The 25214-nt window shown below is 40.1% G+C and overlaps 1 protein-coding gene across 1 annotated transcript in view; it reads right to left on the reverse strand.

The window, feature by feature from the left end:
• Positions 1–204: 204 nt before the first annotated feature.
• Positions 205–25214, reverse strand: part of LOC115126061 (beta-1,3-galactosyltransferase 2-like) — a 38217-nt gene continuing 13207 nt past the window's right edge. The window contains exon 2 of the mRNA XM_065009249.1: positions 205–2633. Within this exon, the coding sequence (XP_064865321.1) occupies positions 935–2236 (1302 nt within the window). The 5' untranslated portion in view covers positions 2237–2633 and the 3' untranslated portion in view covers positions 205–934. The remainder of the gene's footprint in view (positions 2634–25214) is intronic.

The following is a 25214-nucleotide window of genomic DNA, read 5'->3' on the forward strand; positions in this document are numbered from 1 at the left end:
CAGTATGGCACTAATTTCTTTCTCCCTCATCAGTGTTTTCACACATCCCCCGTCGGATTCGGATCCTGGAGTGTTTTGACTCTGTCAAATGGATGGCGACTACGAAATGGTCAAATAAAGAGTTGTCGTATATTGGTGAATGGAAGAGACAGCCTTAATTAACTACGGTGTTAGTTACCCAACAACAAACGCAAAAGAAACCTCAAGAATTGAATACATTTAATTGTTATTTAATTCATTGCACATTTACTGAAGTGCAGACTCCCCATATTTACTAATGTAAAGCTTTAGAAAATACAATCTCAGTCATTTCCGACAGTTCTGATTCTGAGTGCTTTCACCTTGGTTGTAAAATACAAATATATGGCATATTGACAGGTAACCCCTTTTAATTCGTATTTGATGATCATTCTGTAAAGTAAACATTGAGAAAAAGGGCAGCATTACATGTCCACATCATAAATATATTCATAATTCTTTTGTAGGTAGTGGTAGTAGTTATTAGTAACGTGATAGATTTCTGTCTTTCCCCCTTTCCCATCCCATGTAAATACTCTTTATGTCATTAATTAGGTCTTTGATAGATTTGGCCCAACAGTTAAAGTGAACTATCTGTTGCATAACAAAACCCCATCAACCACTAGCCTTCTCTCTTTCGCGTTGTGCATGCTTCATATTGCACATAAACACTTCACTGCCCTTTTTTAAAAAGAGTTTTCAACAGGTTTACAATACATAACATCTCTCTCAAATAAAAAAAAATAGTTTTAATCGACCGTACACAATACCAAAAACACAGTGCTCTTTTCCCAGGTAGTGTATAGTGCTGAGCTCTCTTTTACATGCCCTTTCAAGACCCAGCCCTTCCTCTAGTCCACTTCCTTACCATGTCCTCTTCCTGTCCATACCCTTTCCACTTGAAGTAGAGGCATCCTCACTGAGGTCTCTCTGCGTGGTACTTCCTATGTCTATACTTCCCATTCTTCTCCTTGGCCATGTTGATGCAGGCGTTGTGCTTGTTGCTCTGCAGGTGGTTCCAGTATTTCACCAGTTCGTTGGGCTGGAACTGGTGGGAGGTGATGAGGTGGCTGTACTTACAGCTGGAGTAGGACACCCTCCAGTGGTTGAAGAGGAACTCGTTGGGTGGCGGCGTGGGGTCGATGCGCAGCTTGGCCAGGCAGATGCCAACGTAAACGTCCTCCAGGTGCAGCCTCCGTATGCTTAGAGATGCCTGGTAGATCCTCTCCGCCATGTCTCCGGAGAACACGTACCCTGTCCCCGAGCAGAAGATGGGGTACCTCTCACTAGGGTACAGCTCAGGAGGCATGTACCACTTGCTGTCCTTGTTTCGGTTGGGCGCGTAGCCCCTCATCAGATAGCCAGTGAAGTAGCTCTGTCTGGGCGGGAGCTCTGGCTTCAGCAGCTTCTGGATGAGATACTCCGTGTTGACAAACATGTCACTGTCAGTCTTCATGACATAGCGCGCTTGGGGGCAGTGGCTGGCCACCCAGTTAATGCCCATCAGGGTTTTGATGGTGAGGTTGTAGTATGTGTCCTGGTAGTCCTGCTGGATGATGTCATTGTGGACCCGGCTCTCCTCCTCGATGGCTGTCTGGGTGTACGAGTCTGAGCTACGCCCCAAACCCAGCAGGAAGAGTCGGACGAAGGTCAGGCCCATGGCCACGCTCTCATTGCCCCATGTCTGCCGGATGGCGTTCCTGGCGTCTGCCTGGCCTGGCTCTGCAGCGATAAGCAGCACCAGGAATGGGGTTCTGTCTCTGCACTTGAAGGGCTGGTTTAGGATGTAGCGATAGGGCTGGGCATTGAGCCTCCCTCCCACGCCCATTTCCTGCTGTAAACTGTTGTTGGCACTCATTGAGTTCTCCAGTCCCGTCACGCCCATCATGGCTCCTCCACCACCTCCACCCTCAGCCTGCTGGGAGCTGATGTTGAGATGGGGCTTGGGAGGCACGTAGCCCGTCTCCTTCCACAGGCTCCGCAGACTCAGGCTCTGGTTTGCTTCGGCCCTGGCCGTGCGGAAGCCCCTGACGGTGTAGGCCAGGGGGTTGTCCCGGGGCCCGGTCCGGCCCGGCAGCCAGTCCTGGTGGCTGAAAAAAAGGAAGAGTGTGAAGAGGAGGGCCAGGGACAGGAGGCCCGCCACGTGGGTCCGAAAGAGCGAGCGCTTCACGGTCCAGGTCATCTTGATGGGGCAGTAGTGCCAACGTCTCCACTGCATGGTGAATCGGCAGGCGGAGGGAACAGGGGGCTGCTGCTGCTCTGGATGGCACGGCGGCGGTCACATTCGATCACGTCAAACATGTGTTTGCCAATAGCCAGAGGGTTATCTGAGCTGGCAGACACGTGGGAGTGAACCTCCTGGCAGAGCTAGTACGGGATGTACTGTACAAGGCCTCCTGGCAGAGCTAGCAAGGGGATACTTGAGGCCCCTCGCGGAGCCAGCAGTGGGATGCTTGGGTCCCGTGGCAGAGCTAGGACAGTGCTGACTTTGTGGCCATGGAGGCAGGACCCAGGCTCTTCACTGACTCTGCAGACACACCCAGGATCATGCTCCAGGTCTGGGCTCCTTCAGATCAGAGATTGGAGTCACCTCCTCAGTGGATCACCTCTCTTATCTGGGAAGAAAGAACAGAGAAACAGGCTTGGCAAATGTTCAGAATTGTCAATTGTTTAAGTTGTAGAGATCTGACTATATTCCCATGAGGATGAACAAAGCTTATTTAAAATCATTCAGCTTTGATGTTGTGTTGTATCTCTGCATTTTCCATCTATTCTTAGTGATGGATGATCAAAGTCATTCAGAATGACTTGTCTATTCAAATATAAAACACCTCTGCTGCACTGCATGAGTAATGTACAGTATAATGTTATGGCGTTCACCATGGTAACTGCCTTGTTTGTTGTTTATTTCTGTAGATTCCTGAGCGCAACAAAACCTGACACTCACTTCCACATGGCTTGTCTGCATTCTAACCACCCTGCTTGGGGTAGATTGTTAATGGATAGTGTGTTAAGACAGATTGAATAATGTGAGATCTTACGTACACAATAACTATGACGAAAGATACTTGTCAACATCCTATTTTTCTTGACTCAAACTATAACGATAACGTTAAATTTGAGGAGATGAGAATTTCAAGTGAAACTAACGGACATTTCATATGACGGTCCTTTTCATCTGTTTGGTCCAATCAGAAGCACGCAGAATCTCCCACACAGCTCCCAGGCGGTCACTTCAGTCACTCGTCAATCTTTTGAACTGATGCGAAGCCAGGAAACTTTACTTGTAGCTAACCTCAACTAGAAACAATGTTTACTCTTTCTCTTACTTTCATGTAGGAGATTTTTTCTTTGATCACATAAGAAGCTCTATATTCCTATGTGCGCTGTTATTCATTCATCTGTGTTGTTATTCATTCATCTGTGTTGTTATTCATTCATCTGTGTTGTTATTCATTCATCTGTGTTGTTATTCATTCATCTGTGTTGTTATTCATTCATCTGTGTTGTTATTCATTCATCTGTGTTGTTATTCATTCATCTGTGTTGTTATTCATTCATCTGTGTTGTTATTCATTCATCTGTGTTGTTATTCATTCATCTGTGTTGCCGCTCTTGCCCTGCTGTCCGCAAATGCGAGTTGGAGTTGCTTTTTTCCTCTGGGAAAAACGAATGCTTTTTGTTAAATACTAGGAGTACAGTAATACTAATTCTCTCCTTTTCAAGGAAAACACTTATTATCTTCCCCCTGGTTATGATAGGGAGAAAATCAGAGCTTGTATTTCCTGTAGCCAAGGCTTTACCTATATGGTTAATTATGTCTGGCATGGTTACAATCTGCCACTATATCAATGTTGTCAGCTAAGGTATATGAGGAGATAGTAGGCCTAGACAGACAAGGCTATCTGAATGTGTACGATGGAAGTCAGGTTTTATTAATGCACTGTTATGTGACTAAAATGGCTATGAGTAAAACTAGACCAAAATTGTCCACGAGTTTTAGTCGACTGATAATAACTAAAACTAACTTACAAATGATTTATTACTAAAAGACTAAAAGGTATTTTAAGACAAACTAAATCTAAAATAGATGCCAAGACGACTGCAATGGCCGATACGGTGTAGATGCTAGTGGGGAAGACAGACAGAGGGATGTGTGTGTGTGTGTGTGTGTGTGTGTGTGTGTGTGTGTGTGTGTGTGTGTGTGTGTGTGTGTGTGTGTGTGTGTGTGTGTGTGTGTGTGTGTGTGTGTGTGTGTGTGTGTGTGTGTGTGTGTGTGTGCGTGCGCGTACGTGTGAGCGTACATGTGAGTGTGATCAAACGTGTGAGTGTGTGTGCCTGTGTGTGTTGTAACTGTTTATGGTACTGCATATGTGTAATAGGGAGTTGTATACAGTACGTGTTACTGTATACGTCTGGGTGCATGTCCGTGTGTAGGGTGTGGCTGTGTACTGGCAACCACCTTCTGATCATTTGAGTTGTGTTTTTCTTTACAGTCTCATACCCATAATTAAAATGGCAGTAAAACAGTAATCACTTAATAATGACCAGCTGTTTTCATTCTTTGTGAGTCATCTGAACAACCAGTGCCATGTTCCGTTCGACATCATTTAGTTCCCTATTTTGAGGAATTCTTTGAAGAACCAACTACATTGTTATTACGGTACATAATTTCTCAATATTTACCAACTAAACAACAGCTGGACTTTAAAATAAAGCCTAGCTACGTATGTATGAAAACTCCAGACAACTAGACTGGTGAGGAGGGAAGGTGAATGCAGACATAGGTGGTAGTGGGGCCAACATATCAACAGCCGAGTACCCATTGTCTCTGCGGACCTAAAAAGCAGGTAAACACTAGCTATAACAAGGCAGTAAAATGATCCATATGTCTGGTATGTAAACTCCTTAGGGCTTGTGGACTGGTGATGATGGAGGTTGAATGGGATGGTAGGATGGTAGGGGGGCCTCTTGCATCTCATCAGCTGGGTCTAATGCCAGAGGCGGAAGTATAAATTGCTGGTTTGCACAACATGATGCTGGCTAACACTACTCTGAGCCGCTCTGGTGAGCCTGTGCCATCAGCCCCCCACTGCTCTGCGCCTCGCCAGCCGGGGAGGAGACGCATCTGTCAAAATGAATTTTCAGGGTCCAGCAAGCAGTGCTGCTGGAGCCCCAGTCAGCCGCCGGCAATAACAGCCTTCACCCGCCATTCACCTTCCACCTCCAGCTTATCAATACCTCGCCTGCCTGCCTCTCTGCCTGTCTGGAGAGAGGCCTCCCTGCCAGCTCTCTCTCTCTCTTTGTGTACACACACATACAGTACACACACACACACACACACACACACACACACATTCTCCTGCACACACGTACACACTCAAATGTGCTGACAGATACTGGCAGGAGGCGGCATTTCTCTCCATACAATTGTGACACAAACAGCTCCGTTTCTTTCTGTCTTCCATTCGGTTTGTTTATTAGTGGTTGTTGTGTTCCGCCACATCGGGAAAAAACGGTGTGTTATTTTGTGTTATGATGTGTGATGCTGTGAGAGAGAGAAAGACAGCGAGAGACAGAGAGAGAAAACGCCAACCACACTCGTCCCAATTTTCATTTTCTTGGAGTGTTTGCCCATTCATCACGATGACTGGGTGGGATGGGTGCACGCTAACCTTTTCAGCAGAATGTGCTTACCCTGCGCAGGCAATTACAGCAGAATGAGTGGGGGCCATGGCTGGCTTTGCTTTAAAGGTTAACAGACTTTACATCAGAGCAAATCCAACGCTCCAAAGGTTTCTGTTGTCGCCTATACACGGACCTAATTATCAGGAGGCTAATGCAGAGAGCACACACATGCTGGAACAAACACATCCAAATTCGGGAGTGCGCATGCACGCACGCATGCACACACACACACACACACACACACACACACACACACACACACACACACACACACACACACACACACACACACACATATATGTGGGAGCGCACACACATGCACGCACACAGACTCTATCCATAGGAGAGATGTTGACTTGTTGTATGTGGTATGACTACACTGTTGTCTAATCCAGTGACAATTTCACATCTTGGGATCAGGCACCAGGCAGGCATCCCTTTGAGTGGCATCCCAGTCATTCTGCTGAACGTGCCGCTCCATTCATTTCATTTCTTTCCTTGCCTCCCATCACAGTCACTTCCACGCTAGTCAATTAGTTACAGCGGTGCTAATTGAGGCCCCAGTTGTTCCACTGCGGTCAATAATCTCAAAGACTGCATGAAAATATTAGAATCCAGCTAGTGAAAAATCTCACCTAGCCTAATGTTAATGCTAATGCTAGCCACCATTTAATGGTGATATGGAATTAAATACCACAGCCTACATGTCCAAATATTCTATATTTAGTTTTTCTTTTCTTGGACAGCCAAACTGAGATCAAAGATTAACATTGTACACAAGTCTTCCAACGTATCAAAGTTCATAGGTCAATATGTTGACGGTGACTTATTATCAGCAATCAGGCCCCTGAGGACTGGAGTTAGCCATCCCTGATGTATATACTGTATTCATAGCTCATCCTAATTTACCTACTACTGAACATACTATTTTCTGTCCAAATGATACACTGTCTCAACACACCACGTATTTATATTGTGGATTCTGACACATGCTCACTGTAATGTATCTACTGTGGGTTGTTATTTCCTGATTTCTTACCGACACAAGACATTCTACTGTACTGTTAGAGCTAGTAACACAATACATTCTACTGTACTGTTGGAGCTAGTAACACAATACATTCTACTGTACTGTTGGAGCTAGTAACACAAGACATTCTACTGTACTGTTGGAGCTAGTAACACAAGACATTCTAGTGTAATGTTGGAGCTAGTAACACAATACATTCTACTGTACTGTTGGAGCTAGTAACACAAGACATTCTACTGTTGGAGCTAGTAACACAAGACATTCTACTGTTGGAGCTAGTAACACAATACATTCTACTGTACTGTTGGAGCTAGTAACACAATACATTCTACTGTACTGTTGGAGCTAGTAACACAAGACATTCTACTGTACTGTTGGAGCTAGTAACACAATACATTCTACTGTACTGTTGGAGCTAGTAACACAAGACATTCTACTGTTGGAGCTAGTAACACAATACATTCTACTGTACTGTTGGAGCTAGTAACACAATACATTCTACTGTACTGTTGGAGCTAGTAACACAAGACATTCTACTGTACTGTTGGAGCTAGTAACACAATACATTATACTGTACTGTTGGAGCTAGTAACACAATACATTCTACTGTACTGTTGGAGCTAGTAACACAATACATTCTACTGTACTGTTGGAGCTAGTAACACAATACATTCTACTGTACTGTTGGAGCTAGTAACACAATACATTATACTGTACTGTTGGAGCTAGTAACACAATACATTCTACTGTACTGTTGGAGCTAGTAACACAAGACATTCTACTGTACTGTTGGAGCTAGTAACACAATACATTCTACTGTACTGTTGGAGCTAGTAACACAATACATTCTACTGTACTGTTGGAGCTAGTAACACAAGACATTCTACTGTACTGTTGGAGCTAGTAACACAATACATTCTACTGTTGGAGCTAGTAACACAATACATTCTACTGTACTGTTGGAGCTAGTAACACAATACATTATACTGTTCTGTTGGAGCTAGTAACACAATACATTCTACTGTACTGTTGGAGCTAGTAACACAAGACATTCTACTGTACTGTTGGAGCTAGTAACACAATACATTATACTGTTCTGTTGGAGCTAGTAACACAATACATTCTACTGTACTGTTGGAGCTAGTAACACAAGACATTCTACTGTACTGTTGGAGCTAGTAACACAATACATTCTACTGTACTGTTGGAGCTAGTAACACAATACATTCTACTGTACTGTTGGAGCTAGTAACACAATACATTCTACTGTTGGAACTAGTAACACAATACATTATACTGTACTGTTGGAGCTAGTAACACAATACATTATACTGGCCTGTTGGAGCTAGTAACACAAGACATTCTACTGTACTGTTGGAGCTAGTAACACAAGACATTCTACTGGCCTGTTGGAGCTAGTAACAAAATACATTCTACTGTACTGTTGGAGCTAGTAACACAAGACATTATACTGTACTGTTGGAGCTAGTAACACAATACATTCTACTGGCCTGTTGCAGCTAGTAACACAAGACATTCTACTGTACTGTTGGAGCTTGTAACAAAAGACATTCTACTGTACTGTTGGAGCTAGTAACACAAGACATTCTACTGTACTGTTGGAGCTAGTAACACAATACATTCTACTGTACTGTTGGAGCTAGTAACACAATACATTCTACTGTACTGTTGGAGCTAGTAACACAATACATTCTACTGTTGGAACTAGTAACACAATACATTATACTGTACTGTTGGAGCTAGTAACACAATACATTATACTGGCCTGTTGGAGCTAGTAACACAAGACATTCTACTGTACTGTTGGAGCTAGTAACACAAGACATTCTACTGGCCTGTTGGAGCTAGTAACAAAATACATTCTACTGTACTGTTGGAGCTAGTAACACAAGACATTATACTGTACTGTTGGAGCTAGTAACACAATACATTCTACTGGCCTGTTGCAGCTAGTAACACAAGACATTCTACTGTACTGTTGGAGCTTGTAACAAAAGACATTCTACTGTACTGTTGGAGCTAGTAACACAATACATTCTACTGGCCTGTTGCAGCTAGTAACACAAGACATTCTACTGTACTGTTGGAGCTAGTAACACAATACATTCTACTGTACTGTTGGAGCTAGTAACACAAGACATTCTACTGTACTGTTGGAGCTAGTAACACAAGACATTCTACTGTACTGTTGGAGCTAGTAACACAAGACATTCTACTGTACTGTTGGAGCTAGTAACATAGGACATTATACTGTACTGTTGGAGCTAGTAACACAAGACATTCTACTGTACTGTTGGAGCTAGTAACACAAGACATTCTACTGTACTGTTGGAGCTGGTAACACAAGACATTCTACTGTACTGTTGGAGCTAGTAACACAAGACATTACTGTACTGTTGGAGCTAGTAACACAATACATTCTACTGTACTGTTTGAGCTAGCAACACAAGCCATTATACTGTACCGTTGGAGCTAGTAACACAGGACATTCTACTGTACTGTTGGAGCTATTAACACAATACATTCTACTGTACTGTTGGAGCTATTAACACAAGACATTATACTGTACTGTTGGAGCTATTAACACAATACATTCTACTGTACTGTTGGAGCTAGTAACACAATACATTCTACTGTACTGTTGGAGCTAGCAACACAATACATTCTACTGTACTGTTGGAGCTGGTAATACAATACATTCTACTGTACTGTTGGAGCTATTGACACAAGACATTCTACTGCACTGTTGGAGCTAGTAACACAAGACATTATACTGTACTGTTGGAGCTAGTAACACAAGACATTCTACTGTACTGTTGGAGCTGGTAACACAAGACATTCTACTGTACTGTTGGAGCTAGTAACACAAGACATTACTGTACTGTTGGAGCTAGTAACACAATACATTATACTGTACTGTTGGAGCTAGTAACACAATACATTCTACTGTTGGAGCTAGTAAGACAATACATTCTACTGTACTGTTGGAGCTAGTAACACAATACATTCTACTGTTGGAGCTAGTAACACAATACATTCTACTGTACTGTTGGAGCTAGTAACACAATACATTATACTGTACTGTTGGAGCTAGTAACACAATACATTCTACTGTACTGTTGGAGCTAGTAACACAAGACATTCTACTGTACTGTTGGAGCTAGTAACACAATACATTCTACTGTTATAGCTAGTAACACAATACATTCTACTGTACTGTTGGAGCTAGTAACACTATACATTCTACTGTACTGTTGGAGCTAGTAACACAATACATTATACTGTACTGTTGGATCCTGTAACACAATACATTATACTGGCCTGTTGGAGCTAGTAACACAAGACATTCTACTGTACTGTTGGAGCTAGTAACACAAGACATTCTACTGGCCTGTTGGAGCTAGTAACACAATACATTATACTGTACTGTTGGAGCTAGTAACACAAGACATTCTACTGTACTGTTGGAGCTAGTAACACAATACATTCTACTGTTGGAGCTAGTAACACAATACATTCTACTGTACTGTTGGAGCTAGTAACACAATACATTATACTGTACTGTTGGAGCTAGTAACACAAGACATTATACTGTACTGTTGGAGCTAGCAACACAATACATTCTACTGTACTGTTGGAGCTAGTAACACAATACATTCTACTGTACTGTTGGAGCTAGCAACACAATACATTCTACTGTACTGTTGGAGCTGGTAATACAATACATTCTACTGTACTGTTGGAGCTATTGACACAAGACATTCTACTGCACTGTTGGAGCTAGTAACACAAGACATTCTACTGTACTGTTGGAGCTAGTAACACAAGACATTCTACTGTACTGTTGGAGCTAGTAACACAATACATTCTACTGTTGGAGCTAGTAACACAATACATTCTACTGTACTGTTGGAGCTAGTAACACAATACATTCTACTGTACTGTTGGAGCTAGTAAAACAAGACATTATACTGTACTGTTGGAGCTAGTAACACAAGACATTATACTGTACTGTTGGAGCTAGTAACACAAGACATTATACTGTACTGTTGGAGCTAGTAACACAATACATTCTACTGTACTGTTGGAGCTAGTAACACAAGACATTCTACTGTACTGTTGGAGTTAATAACACAAGACATTCTACTGTACTGTTGGAGCTAGTAACACAAGACATTCTACTGTACTGTTGGAGCTAGTAACACAAGACATTCTACTGTACTGTTGGAGCTAGTAACATAAGACATTCTACTGTACTGTTGGAGCTAGTAACACAAGACATTACTGTACTGTTGGAGCTAGTAACACAATATATTTTACTGTACTGTTGGAGCTAGTAAACACCAAAATTCTACTGTACTGTTGGAGCTAGTAACACAAGACATTCTACTGTACTGTTGGAGCTAGTAACACAAGACATTCTACTGTACTGTTGGAGCTAGTAACACAATACATTCTACTGTTGGAGCTAGTAACACAATACATTCTACTGTACTGTTGGAGCTAGTAACACAATACATTCTACTGTTGGAGCTAGTAACACAATACATTATACTGTACTGTTGGAGCTAGTAACACAATACATTCTACTGTACTGTTGGAGCTAGTAAAACAAGACATTATACTGTACTGTTGGAGCTAGTAACACAAGACATTATACTGTACTGTTGGAGCTAGTAACACAAGACATTATACTGTACTGTTGGAGCTAGTAACACAATACATTCTACTGTACTGTTGGAGCTAGTAACACAAGACATTCTACTGTACTGTTGGAGTTAATAACACAAGACATTCTACTGTACTGTTGGAGCTAGTAACACAAGACATTCTACTGTACTGTTGGAGCTAGTAACACAAGACATTCTACTGTACTGTTGGAGCTAGTAACATAAGACATTCTACTGTACTGTTGGAGCTAGTAACACAAGACATTACTGTACTGTTGGAGCTAGTAACACAATATATTTTACTGTACTGTTGGAGCTAGTAACACACAAAATTCTACTGTACTGTTGGAGCTAGTAACACAAGACATTCTACTGTACTGTTGGAGCTAGTAACACAAGACATTCTACTGTACTGTTGGAGCTAGTAACACAATACATTCTACTGTTGGAGCTAGTAACACAATACATTCTACTGTACTGTTGGAGCTAGTAACACAATACATTCTACTGTTGGAGCTAGTAACACAATACATTATACTGTACTGTTGGAGCTAGTAACACAATACATTATACTGTACTGTTGGAGCTAGCAACACAATACATTCTACTGTACTGTTGGAGCTATTGACACAAGACATTCTACTGCACTGTTGGAGCTAGTAACACAAGACATTATACTGTACTGTTGGAGCTGGTAATACAATACATTCTACTGTACTGTTGGAGCTATTGACACAAGACATTCTACTGCACTGTTGGAGCTAGTAACACAAGACATTATACTGTACTGTTGGAGCTAGTAACACAATACATTCTACTGTACTGTTGGAGCTGGTAATACAATACATTCTACTGTACTGTTGGAGCTATTGACACAAGACATTCTACTGCACTGTTGGAGCTAGTAACACAAGACATTCTACTGTACTGTTGGAGCTAGTAACACAAGACATTCTACTGTACTGTTGGAGCTAGGAACACAATACATTCTACTGTTGGAGCTAGTAACACAATACATTCTACTGTACTGTTGGAGCTAGTAACACAATACATTCTACTGTTGGAGCTAGTAACACAATACATTCTACTGTACTGTTGGAGCTAGTAACACAATACATTATACTGTACTGTTGGAGCTAGTAACACAATACATTCTACTGTACTGTTGGAGCTAGTAACACAAGACATTCTACTGTACTGTTGGAGTTAATAACACAAGACATTCTACTGTACTGTTGGAGCTAGTAACACAAGACATTCTACTGTACTGTTGGAGCTAGTAACACAAGACATTCTACTGTACTGTTGGAGCTAGTAACATAAGACATTCTACTGTACTGTTGGAGCTAGTAACACAAGACATTACTGTACTGTTGGAGCTAGTAACACAATATATTTTACTGTACTGTTGGAGCTAGTAACACACAAAATTCTACTGTACTGTTGGAGCTAGTAACACAAGACATTCTACTGTACTGTTGGAGCTAGTAACACAAGACATTCTACTGTACTGTTGGAGCTAGTAACACAATACATTCTACTGTTGGAGCTAGTAACACAATACATTCTACTGTACTGTTGGAGCTAGTAACACAATACATTCTACTGTTGGAGCTAGTAACACAATACATTATACTGTACTGTTGGAGCTAGTAACACAATACATTATACTGTACTGTTGGAGCTAGCAACACAATACATTCTACTGTACTGTTGGAGCTATTGACACAAGACATTCTACTGCACTGTTGGAGCTAGTAACACAAGACATTATACTGTACTGTTGGAGCTGGTAATACAATACATTCTACTGTACTGTTGGAGCTATTGACACAAGACATTCTACTGCACTGTTGGAGCTAGTAACACAAGACATTATACTGTACTGTTGGAGCTAGTAACACAATACATTCTACTGTACTGTTGGAGCTGGTAATACAATACATTCTACTGTACTGTTGGAGCTATTGACACAAGACATTCTACTGCACTGTTGGAGCTAGTAACACAAGACATTCTACTGTACTGTTGGAGCTAGTAACACAAGACATTCTACTGTACTGTTGGAGCTAGGAACACAATACATTCTACTGTTGGAGCTAGTAACACAATACATTCTACTGTACTGTTGGAGCTAGTAACACAATACATTCTACTGTTGGAGCTAGTAACACAATACATTCTACTGTACTGTTGGAGCTAGTAACACAATACATTATACTGTACTGTTGGAGCTAGTAACACAATACATTCTACTCTACTGTTGGAGCTAGTAACACAAGACATTCTACTGTACTGTTGGAGCTAGTAACACAATACATTCTACTGTTGGAGATAGTAACACAATACATTCTACTGTACTGTTGGAGCTAGTAACACAATACATTCTACTGTACTGTTGGAGCTAGTAACACAAGACATTCTACTGTACTGTTGGAGCTAGTAACACAATACATTCTACTGTTGGAGCTAGTAACACAATACATTCTACTGTACTGTTGGAGCTAGTAACACAATACATTCTACTGTTGGAGCTAGTAACACAAGACATTCTACTGTACTGTTGGAGCTAGTAACACAATACATTATACTGTACTGTTGGAGCTAGTAACACAAGACATGCTACTGTACTGTTGGAGCTAGTAATACAATACATTCTACTGTTGGAACTAGTAACACAATACATTCTACTGTACTGTTGGAGCTAGTAACACAATACATTATACTGTACTGTTGGAGCTAGTAACACAAGACATTCTACTGTACTGTTGGAGCTAGTAACACAAGACATTCTACTGTACTGTTGGAGCTAGTAACACAAGACATTCTACTGTACTGTTGGACCTATTAACACAATACATTCCACTGGGCTGTTGCAGCTAGTAACACAAGACATTCTACTGTACTGTTGGAGCTAGTAACACAAGACATTCTACTGTACTGTTATAGCTTGTAACACAAGACATTCTACTGTACTGTTGGAGCTAGTAACACAATACATTATACTGTACTGTTGGAGCTAGTAACACAAGACATTATACTGTACTGTTGGAGCCAGTAACACAATACATTATACTGGCCTGTTGGAGCTAGTAACACAAGACATTCTACTGTACTGTTGGAGCTAGTAACACAAGACATTCTACTGGCCTGTTGGAGCTAGTAACACAATACATTCTACTGTACTGTTGGAGCTAGTAACACAATACATTCTACTGTACTGTTGGAGCTGGTAATACAATACATTCTACTGTACTGTTGGAGCTATTGACACAAGACATTCTACTGCACTGTTGGAGCTAGTAACACAAGACATTCTACTGTACTGTTGGAGCTAGTAACACAAGACATTCTACTGTACTGTTGGAGCTAGGAACACAATACATTCTACTGTTGGAGCTAGTAACACAATACATTCTACTGTACTGTTGGAGCTAGTAACACAATACATTCTACTGTTGGAGCTAGTAACACAATACATTCTACTGTTGGAGCTAGTAACACAAGACATTCTACTGTACTGTTGGAGCTAGTAACACAATACATTCTACTGTTGGAGCTAGTAACACAATACATTCTACTGTACTGTTGGAGCTAGTAACACAATACATTCTACTGTTGGAGCTAGTAACACAAGACATTCTACTGTACTGTTGGAGCTAGTAACACAATACATTATACTGTACTGTTGGAGCTAGTAACACAAGACATGCTACTGTACTGTTGGAGCTAGTAATACAATACATTCTACTGTTGGAACTAGTAACACAATACATTCTACTGTACTGTTGGAGCTAGTAACACAATACATTATACTGTACTGTTGGAGCTAGTAACACAAGACATTCTACTGTACTGTTGGAGCTAGTAACACAAGACATTCTACTGTACTGTTGGAGCTAGTAACACAAGACATTCTACTGTACTGTTGGACCTATTAACACAATACATTCCACTGGGCTGTTGCAGCTAGTAACACAAGACATTCTACTGTACTGTTGGAGCTAGTAACACAAGACATTCTACTGTACTGTTATAGCTTGTAACACAAGACATTCTACTGTACTGTTGGAGCTAGTAACACAATACATTATACTGTACTGTTGGAGCTAGTAACACAAGACATTATACTGTACTGTTGGAGCTAGTAACACAATACATTATACTGGCCTGTTGGAGCTAGTAACACAAGACATTCTACTGTACTGTTGGAGCTAGTAACACAAGACATTCTACTGGCCTGTTGGAGCTAGTAACACAATACATTCTACTGTACTGTTGGAGCTAGTAACACAATACATTCTACTGTACTGTTGGAGCTAGTAACACAAGACATTATACTGTACTGTTGGAGTTAGCAACACAAGACATTCTAATGTACTGTTGGAGCTATTAACACAAGACATTCTACTGTACTGTTGGAGCTAGTAACACAAGTTATTATACTGTACTGTTGGAGCTAGTAACACAATACATTCTACTGTACTGTTGGAGCTAGTAACACAAGACATTCTACTGTACTGTTGGAGCTAGTAACACAAGACATTATACTGTACTGTTGGAGCTAGTAACACAAGACATTCTACTGTACTGTTGGAGCTAGTAACACAAGACATTCTACTGTACTTTTGAAGCTATTGACACAAGACATTCTACTGCACTGTTGGAGCTAGTAACACAAGACATTCTACTGTACTGTTGGAGCTAGTAACACAAGACATTCTACTGTACTGTTGGAGTTAGCAACACAAGACATTCTACTGTACTGTTGGAGCTATTAACAAAAGACATTCTACTGTACTGTTGGAGCTAGTAACACAAGACATTATACTGTACTGTTGGAGCTAGTAACACAATACATTCTACTGTACTGTTGGAGCTAGTAACACAAGACATTCTACTGTACTTTTGGAGCTAGTAACACAAGACATTATACTGTACTGTTGGAGCTAGTAACACAAGACATTCTACTGTACTGTTGGAGCTAGTAACACAAGACATTCTACTGTACTGTTGGAGCTAGTAACACAATACATTCTACTGTACTGTTGGAGCTAGTAACACAAGACATTCTACTGTACTGTTGGAGCTAGTAACACAATACATTCTACTGTTGGAGATAGTAACACAATACATTCTACTGTACTGTTGGAGCTAGTAACACAATACATTCTACTGTACTGTTGGAGCTAGTAACACAAGACATTCTACTGTACTGTTGGAGCTAGTAACACAATACATTCTACTGTTGGAGCTAGTAACACAATACATTCTACTGTACTGTTGGAGCTAGTAACACAATACATTTATACTGTTGGAGCTAGTAACACAAGACATTCTACTGTACTGTTGGAGCTAGTAACACAATACATTATACTGTACTGTTGGAGCTAGTAACACAAGACATGCTACTGTACTGTTGGAGCTAGTAATACAATACATTCTACTGTTGGAACTAGTAACACAATACATTCTACTGTACTGTTGGAGCTAGTAACACAATACATTATACTGTACTGTTGGAGCTAGTAACACAAGACATTCTACTGTACTGTTGGAGCTAGTAACACAAGACATTCTACTGTACTGTTGGAGCTAGTAACACAAGACATTCTACTGTACTGTTGGACCTATTAACACAATACATTCCACTGGGCTGTTGCAGCTAGTAACACAAGACATTCTACTGTACTGTTGGAGCTAGTAACACAAGACATTCTACTGTACTGTTGGAGCTTGTAACACAAGACATTCTACTGTACTGTTGGAGCTAGTAACACAATACATTATACTGTACTGTTGGAGCTAGTAACACAAGACATTATACTGTACTGTTGGAGCTAGTAACACAATACATTATACTGGCCTGTTGGAGCTAGTAACACAAGACATTCTACTGTACTGTTGGAGCTAGTAACACAAGACATTCTACTGGCCTGTTGGAGCTAGTAACACAATACATTCTACTGTACTGTTGGAGCTAGTAACACAATACATTCTACTGTACTGTTGGAGCTAGTAATACAATACATTCTACTGTACTGTTGAGCTATTGACACAAGACATTCTACTGCACTGTTGGAGCTAGTAACACAAGACATTCTACTGTACTGTTGGAGCTAGTAACACAAGACATTCTACTGTACTGTTGGAGCTAGGAACACAATACATTCTACTGTTGGAGCTAGTAACACAATACATTCTACTGTACTGTTGGAGCTAGTAACACAATACATTCTACTGTTGGAGCTAGTAACACAATACATTCTACTGTACTGTTGGAGCTAGTAACACAATACATTATACTGTACTGTTGGAGCTAGTAACACAATACATTCTACTGTACTGTTGGAGCTAGTAACACAAGACATTCTACTGTACTGTTGGAGCTAGTAACACAATACATTCTACTGTTGGAGATAGTAACACAATACATTCTACTGTACTGTTGGAGCTAGTAACACAATACATTCTACTGTACTGTTGGAGCTAGTAACACAAGACATTCTACTGTACTGTTGGAGCTAGTAACACAATACATTCTACTGTACTGTTGGAGCTAGTAACACAATACATTCTACTGTACTGTTGGAGCTAGTAACACAATACATTCTACTGTTGGAGCTAGTAACACAAGACATTCTACTGTACTGTTGGAGCTAGTAACACAATACATTATACTGTACTGTTGGAGCTAGTAACACAAGACATGCTACTGTACTGTTGGAGCTAGTAATACAATACATTCTACTGTTGGAACTAGTAACACAATACATTCTACTGTACTGTTGGAGCTAGTAACACAATACATTATACTGTACTGTTGGAGCTAGTAACACAAGACATTCTACTGTACTGTTGGAGCTAGTAACACAAGACATTCTACTGTACTGTTGGAGCTAGTAACACAAGACATTCTACTGTACTGTTGGACCTATTAACACAATACATTCCACTGGGCTGTTGCAGCTAGTAACACAAGACATTCTACTGTACTGTTGGAGCTAGTAACACAAGACATTCTACTGTACTGTTATAGCTTGTAACACAAGACATTCTACTGTACTGTTGGAGCTAGTAACACAATACATTATACTGTACTGTTGGAGCTAGTAACACAAGACATTATACTGTACTGTTGGAGCTAGTAACACAATACATTATACTGGCCTGTTGGAGCTAGTAACACAAGACATTCTACTGTACTGTTGGAGCTAGTAACACAAGACATTCTACTGGCCTGTTGGAGCTAGTAACACAATACATTCTACTGTACTGTTGGAGCTAGTAACACAATACATTCTACTGTACTGTTGGAGCTAGTAACACAAGACATTATACTGTACTGTTGGAGTTAGCAACACAAGACATTCTAATGTACTGTTGGAGCTATTAACACAAGACATTCTACTGTACTGTTGGAGCTAGTAACACAAGTTATTATACTGTACTGTTGGAGCTAGTAACACAATACATTCTACTGTACTGTTGGAGCTAGTAACACAAGACATTCTACTGTACTGTTGGAGCTAGTAACACAAGACATTATACTGTACTGTTGGAGCTAGTAACACAAGACATTCTACTGTACTGTTGGAGCTAGTAACACAAGACATTCTACTGTACTGTTGAAGCTATTGACACAAGACATTCTACTGTACTGTTGGAGCTAGTAACACAAGACATTCTACTGTACTGTTGGAGCTAGTAACACAAGACATTCTACTGTACTGTTGGAGCTAGCAACACAAGACATTCTACTGTACTGTTGGAGCTAGTAACAAAAGACATTCTACTGTACTGTTGGAGCTAGTAACACAAGACATTCTACTGTACTGTTGGAGCTAGTAACACAATACATTCTACTGTACTGTTGGAGCTAGTAACACAAGACATTCTACTGTACTTTTGGAGCTAGTAACACAAGACATTATACTGTACTGTTGGAGCTAGTAACACAATACATTCTACTGTACTGTTGGAGCTAGTAACACAAGACATTATACTGTACTGTTGGAGCTAGTAACACAATACATTATACTGTACTGTTGGAGCTAGTAATACAATACATTCTACTGTACTGTTGGAGCTAGTAACACAAGACATTCTACTGTACTGTTGGAGCTAGTAACAAAAGACATTCTACTGTACTGTTGGAGCTAGTAACACAAGACATTCTACTGTTGGAGCTAGTAACACAGTACATTATACTGTACTGTTGGAGCTAGTAACACAATACATTATACTGTACTGTTGGAGCTAGTAACACAAGACATTATACTGTACTGTTGGAGCTAGCAACACAATACATTCTACTGTACTGTTGGAGCTAGTAACACAATACATTCTACTGTACTGTTGGAGCTAGCAACACAATACATTCTACTGTACTGTTGGAGCTGGTAATACAATACATTCTACTGTACTGTTGGAGCTATTGACACAAGACATTCTACTGCACTGTTGGAGCTAGTAACACAAGACATTCTACTGTACTGTTGGAGCTAGTAACACAAGACATTCTACTGTACTGTTGGAGCTAGTAACACAATACATTCTACTGTTGGAGCTAGTAACACAATACATTCTACTGTACTGTTGGAGCTAGTAACACAATACATTCTACTGTACTGTTGGAGCTAGTAACACAAGACATTATACTGTACTGTTGGAGCTAGTAACACAAGACATTATACTGTACTGTTGGAGCTAGTAACACAAGACATTATACTGTACTGTTGGAGCTAGTAACACAATACATTCTACTGTACTGTTGGAGCTAGTAACACAAGACATTCTACTGTACTGTTGGAGTTAATAACACAAGACATTCTACTGTACTGTTGGAGCTAGTAACACAAGACATTCTACTGTACTGTTGGAGCTAGTAACACAAGACATTCTACTGTACTGTTGGAGCTAGTAACATAAGACATTCTACTGTACTGTTGGAGCTAGTAACACAAGACATTACTGTACTGTTGGAGCTAGTAACACAATACATTTTACTGTACTGTTGGAGCTAGTAACACAAAATTCTACTGTACTGTTGGAGCTAGTAACACAAGACATTCTACTGTACTGTTGGAGCTAGTAACACAAGACATTCTACTGTACTGTTGGAGCTAGTAACACAATACATTCTACTGTTGGAGCTAGTAACACAATACATTCTACTGTACTGTTGGAGCTAGTAACACAATACATTCTACTGTTGGAGCTAGTAACACAATACATTATACTGTACTGTTGGAGCTAGTAACACAATACATTATACTGTACTGTTGGAGCTAGTAACACAATACATTCTACTGTACTGTTGGAGCTAGTAACACAAGACATTCTACTGCACTGTTGGAGCTAGTAACACAAGACATTATACTGTACTGTTGGAGCTGGTAATACAATACATTCTACTGTACTGTTGGAGCTATTGACACAAGACATTCTACTGCACTGTTGGAGCTAGTAACACAAGACATTATACTGTACTGTTGGAGCTAGTAACACAATACATTCTACTGTACTGTTGGAGCTGGTAATACAATACATTCTACTGTACTGTTGGAGCTATTGACACAAGACATTCTACTGCACTGTTGGAGCTAGTAACACAAGACATTCTACTGTACTGTTGGAGCTAGTAACACAAGACATTCTACTGTACTGTTGGAGCTAGGAACACAATACATTCTACTGTTGGAGCTAGTAACACAATACATTCTACTGTACTGTTGGAGCTAGTAACACAATACATTCTACTGTTGGAGCTAGTAACACAATACATTCTACTGTACTGTTGGAGCTAGTAACACAATACATTATACTGTACTGTTGGAGCTAGTAACACAATACATTCTACTGTACTGTTGGAGCTAGTAACACAAGACATTCTACTGTACTGTTGGAGCTAGTAACACAATACATTCTACTGTTGGAGCTAGTAACACAATACATTCTACTGTACTGTTGGAGCTAGTAACACAATACATTCTACTGTACTGTTGGAGCTAGTAACACAAGACATTCTACTGTACTGTTGGAGCTAGTAACACAATACATTCTACTGTTGGAGCTAGTAAACAATACATTCTAAGACTATAACACAATACATTCTACTGTTGGAGCTAGTAACACAAGACATTCTACTGTACTGTTGGAGCTAGTAACACAATACATTATACTGTACTGTTGGAGCTAGTAACACAAGACATGCTACTGTACTGTACTGTAATACAATACATTCTACTGTTGGAACTAGTAACACAATACATTCTACTGTACTGTTGGAGCTAGTAACACAATACATTATACTGTACTGTTGGAGCTAGTAACACAAGACATTCTACTGTACTGTTGGAGCTAGTAACACAAGACATTCTACTGTACTGTTGGAGCTAGTAACACAAGACATTCTACTGTACTGTTGGACATTAACACAATACATTCCACTGGGCTGTTGCAGCTAGTAACACACGACATTCTACTGTACTGTTGGAGCTAGTAACACAAGACATTCTACTGTACTGTTATAGCTTGTAACACAAGACATTCTACTGTACTGTTGGAGCTAGTAACACAATACATTATACTGTACTGTTGGAGCTAGTAACACAAGACATTATACTGTACTGTTGGAGCTAGTAACACAATACATTATACTGTACTGTTGGAGCTAGTAACACAAGACATTCTACTGTACTGTTGGAGCTAGTAACACAATACATTATACTGGCCTGTTGGAGCTAGTAACACAAGACATTCTACTGTACTGTTGGAGCTAGTAACACAATACATTATACTGTACTGTTGGAGCTAGCAACACAATACATTCTACTGTACTGTTGGAGCTATTGACACAAGACATTCTACTGCACTGTTGGAGCTAGTAACACAAGACATTCTACTGTACTGTTGGAGCTAGTAACACAAGACATTCTACTGTACTGTTGGAGCTAGGAACACAATACATTCTACTGTTGGAGCTAGTAACACAATACATTCTACTGTACTGTTGGAGCTAGTAACACAATACATTCTACTGTTGGAGCTAGTAACACAATACATTCTACTGTACTGTTGGAGCTAGTAACACAATACATTATACTGTACTGTTGGAGCTAGTAACACAATACATTCTACTGTACTGTTGGAGCTAGTAACACAAGACATTCTACTGTACTGTTGGAGCTAGTAACACAATACATTCTACTGTTGGAGCTAGTAACACAAGACATTCTACTGTACTGTTGGAGCTAGTAACACAATACATTATACTGTACTGTTGGAGCTAGTAACACAAGACATGCTACTGTACTGTTGGAGCTAGTAATACAATACATTCTACTGTTGGAACTAGTAACACAATACATTCTACTGTACTGTTGGAGCTAGTAACACAATACATTATACTGTACTGTTGGAGCTAGTAACACAAGACATTCTACTGTACTGTTGGAGCTAGTAACACAAGACATTCTACTGTACTGTTGGAGCTAGTAACACAAGACATTCTACTGTACTGTTGGAGCTAGTAACACAAGACATTCTACTGTACTGTTATAGCTTGTAACACAAGACATTCTACTGTACTGTTATAGCTTGTAACACAAGACATTCTACTGTACTGTTGGAGCTAGTAACACAATACATTATACTGTACTGTTGGAGCTAGTAACACAAGACATTATACTGTACTGTTGGAGCTAGTAACACAATACATTATACTGGCCTGTTGGAGCTAGTAACACAAGACATTCTACTGTACTGTTGGAGCTAGTAACACAATACATTCTACTGTACTGTTGGAGCTAGTAACACAAGACATTATACTGTACTGTTGGAGTTAGCAACACAAGACATTCTAATGTACTGTTGGAGCTATTAACACAAGACATTCTACTGTACTGTTGGAGCTAGTAACACAAGTTATTATACTGTACTGTTGGAGCTAGTAACACAATACATTCTACTGTACTGTTGGAGCTAGTAACACAAGACATTCTACTGTACTGTTGGAGCTAGTAACACAAGACATTATACTGTACTGTTGGAGCTAGTAACACAAGACATTCTACTGTACTGTTGGAGCTAGTAACACAAGACATTCCACTGTACTTTTGGAGCTATTGACACAAGACATTCTACTGCACTGTTGGAGCTAGTAACACAAGACATTCTACTGTACTGTTGGAGCTAGTAACACAAGACATTCTACTGTACTGTTGGAGTTAGCAACACAAGACATTCTACTGTACTGTTGGAGCTATTAACAAAAGACATTCTACTGTACTGTTGGAGCTAGTAACACAAGACATTATACTGTACTGTTGGAGCTAGTAACACAATACATTCTACTGTACTGTTGGAGCTAGTAACACAAGACATTCTACTGTACTTTTGGAGCTAGTAACACAAGACATTATACTGTACTGTTGGAGCTAGTAACACAAGACATTCTACTGTACTGTTGGAGCTAGTAACACAAGACATTCTACTGTACTTTTGGAGCTATTGACACAAGACATTCTACTGCACTGTTGGAGCTAGTAACACAAGACATTCTACTGTACTGTTGGAGCTAGTAACACAATACATTCTACTGTACTGTTGGAGCTAGTAACACAAGACATTCTACTGTACTGTTGGAGCTAGTAACACAATACATTATACTGTACTGTTGGAGCTAGCAACACAATACATTCTACTGTACTGTTGGAGCTATTGACACAAGACATTCTACTGCACTGTTGGAGCTAGTAACACAAGACATTCTACTGTACTGTTGGAGCTAGTAACACAAGACATTCTACTGTACTGTTGGAGCTAGGAACACAATACATTCTACTGTTGGAGCTAGTAACACAATACATTCTACTGTACTGTTGGAGCTAGTAACACAATACATTCTACTGTTGGAGCTAGTAACACAATACATTCTACTGTACTGTTGGAGCTAGTAACACAATACATTATACTGTACTGTTGGAGCTAGTAACACAATACATTCTACTGTACTGTTGGAGCTAGTAACACAAGACATTCTACTGTACTGTTGGAGCTAGTAACACAATACATTCTACTGTTGGAGCTAGTAACACAAGACATTCTACTGTACTGTTGGAGCTAGTAACACAATACATTATACTGTACTGTTGGAGCTAGTAACACAAGACATTCTACTGTACTGTTGGAGCTAGTAACACAATACATTCTACTGTTGGAACTAGTAACACAATACATTCTACTGTACTGTTGGAGCTAGTAACACAATACATTATACTGTACTGTTGGAGCTAGTAACACAAGACATTCTACTGTACTGTTGGAGCTAGTAACACAAGACATTCTACTGTACTGTTGGAGCTAGTAACACAAGACAACTGTTGGACTATTAACACAATACATTCCACTGGGCTGTTGGAGCTAGTAACACAAGACATTCTACTGTCCTGTTGGAGCTAGTAACACAAGACATTCTACTGTACTGTTATAGCTTGTAACACAAGACATTCTACTGTACTGTTGGAGCTAGTAACACAATACATTATACTGTACTGTTGGAGCTAGTAACACAAGACATTATACTGTACTGTTGGAGCTAGTAACACAATACATTATACTGGCCTGTTGGAGCTAGTAACACAAGACATTCTACTGTACTGTTGGAGCTAGTAACACAATACATTCTAATGTACTGTTGGAGCTAGTAACACAAGACATTATACTGTACTGTTGGAGTTAGCAACACAAGACATTCTAATGTACTGTTGGAGCTAGTAACACAA

The sequence above is a fragment of the Oncorhynchus nerka genome, linkage group LG24, assembly GCF_034236695.1.
Source record: "Oncorhynchus nerka isolate Pitt River linkage group LG24, Oner_Uvic_2.0, whole genome shotgun sequence".
Classification (NCBI taxonomy): Eukaryota; Metazoa; Chordata; class Actinopteri; order Salmoniformes; family Salmonidae; genus Oncorhynchus; species Oncorhynchus nerka.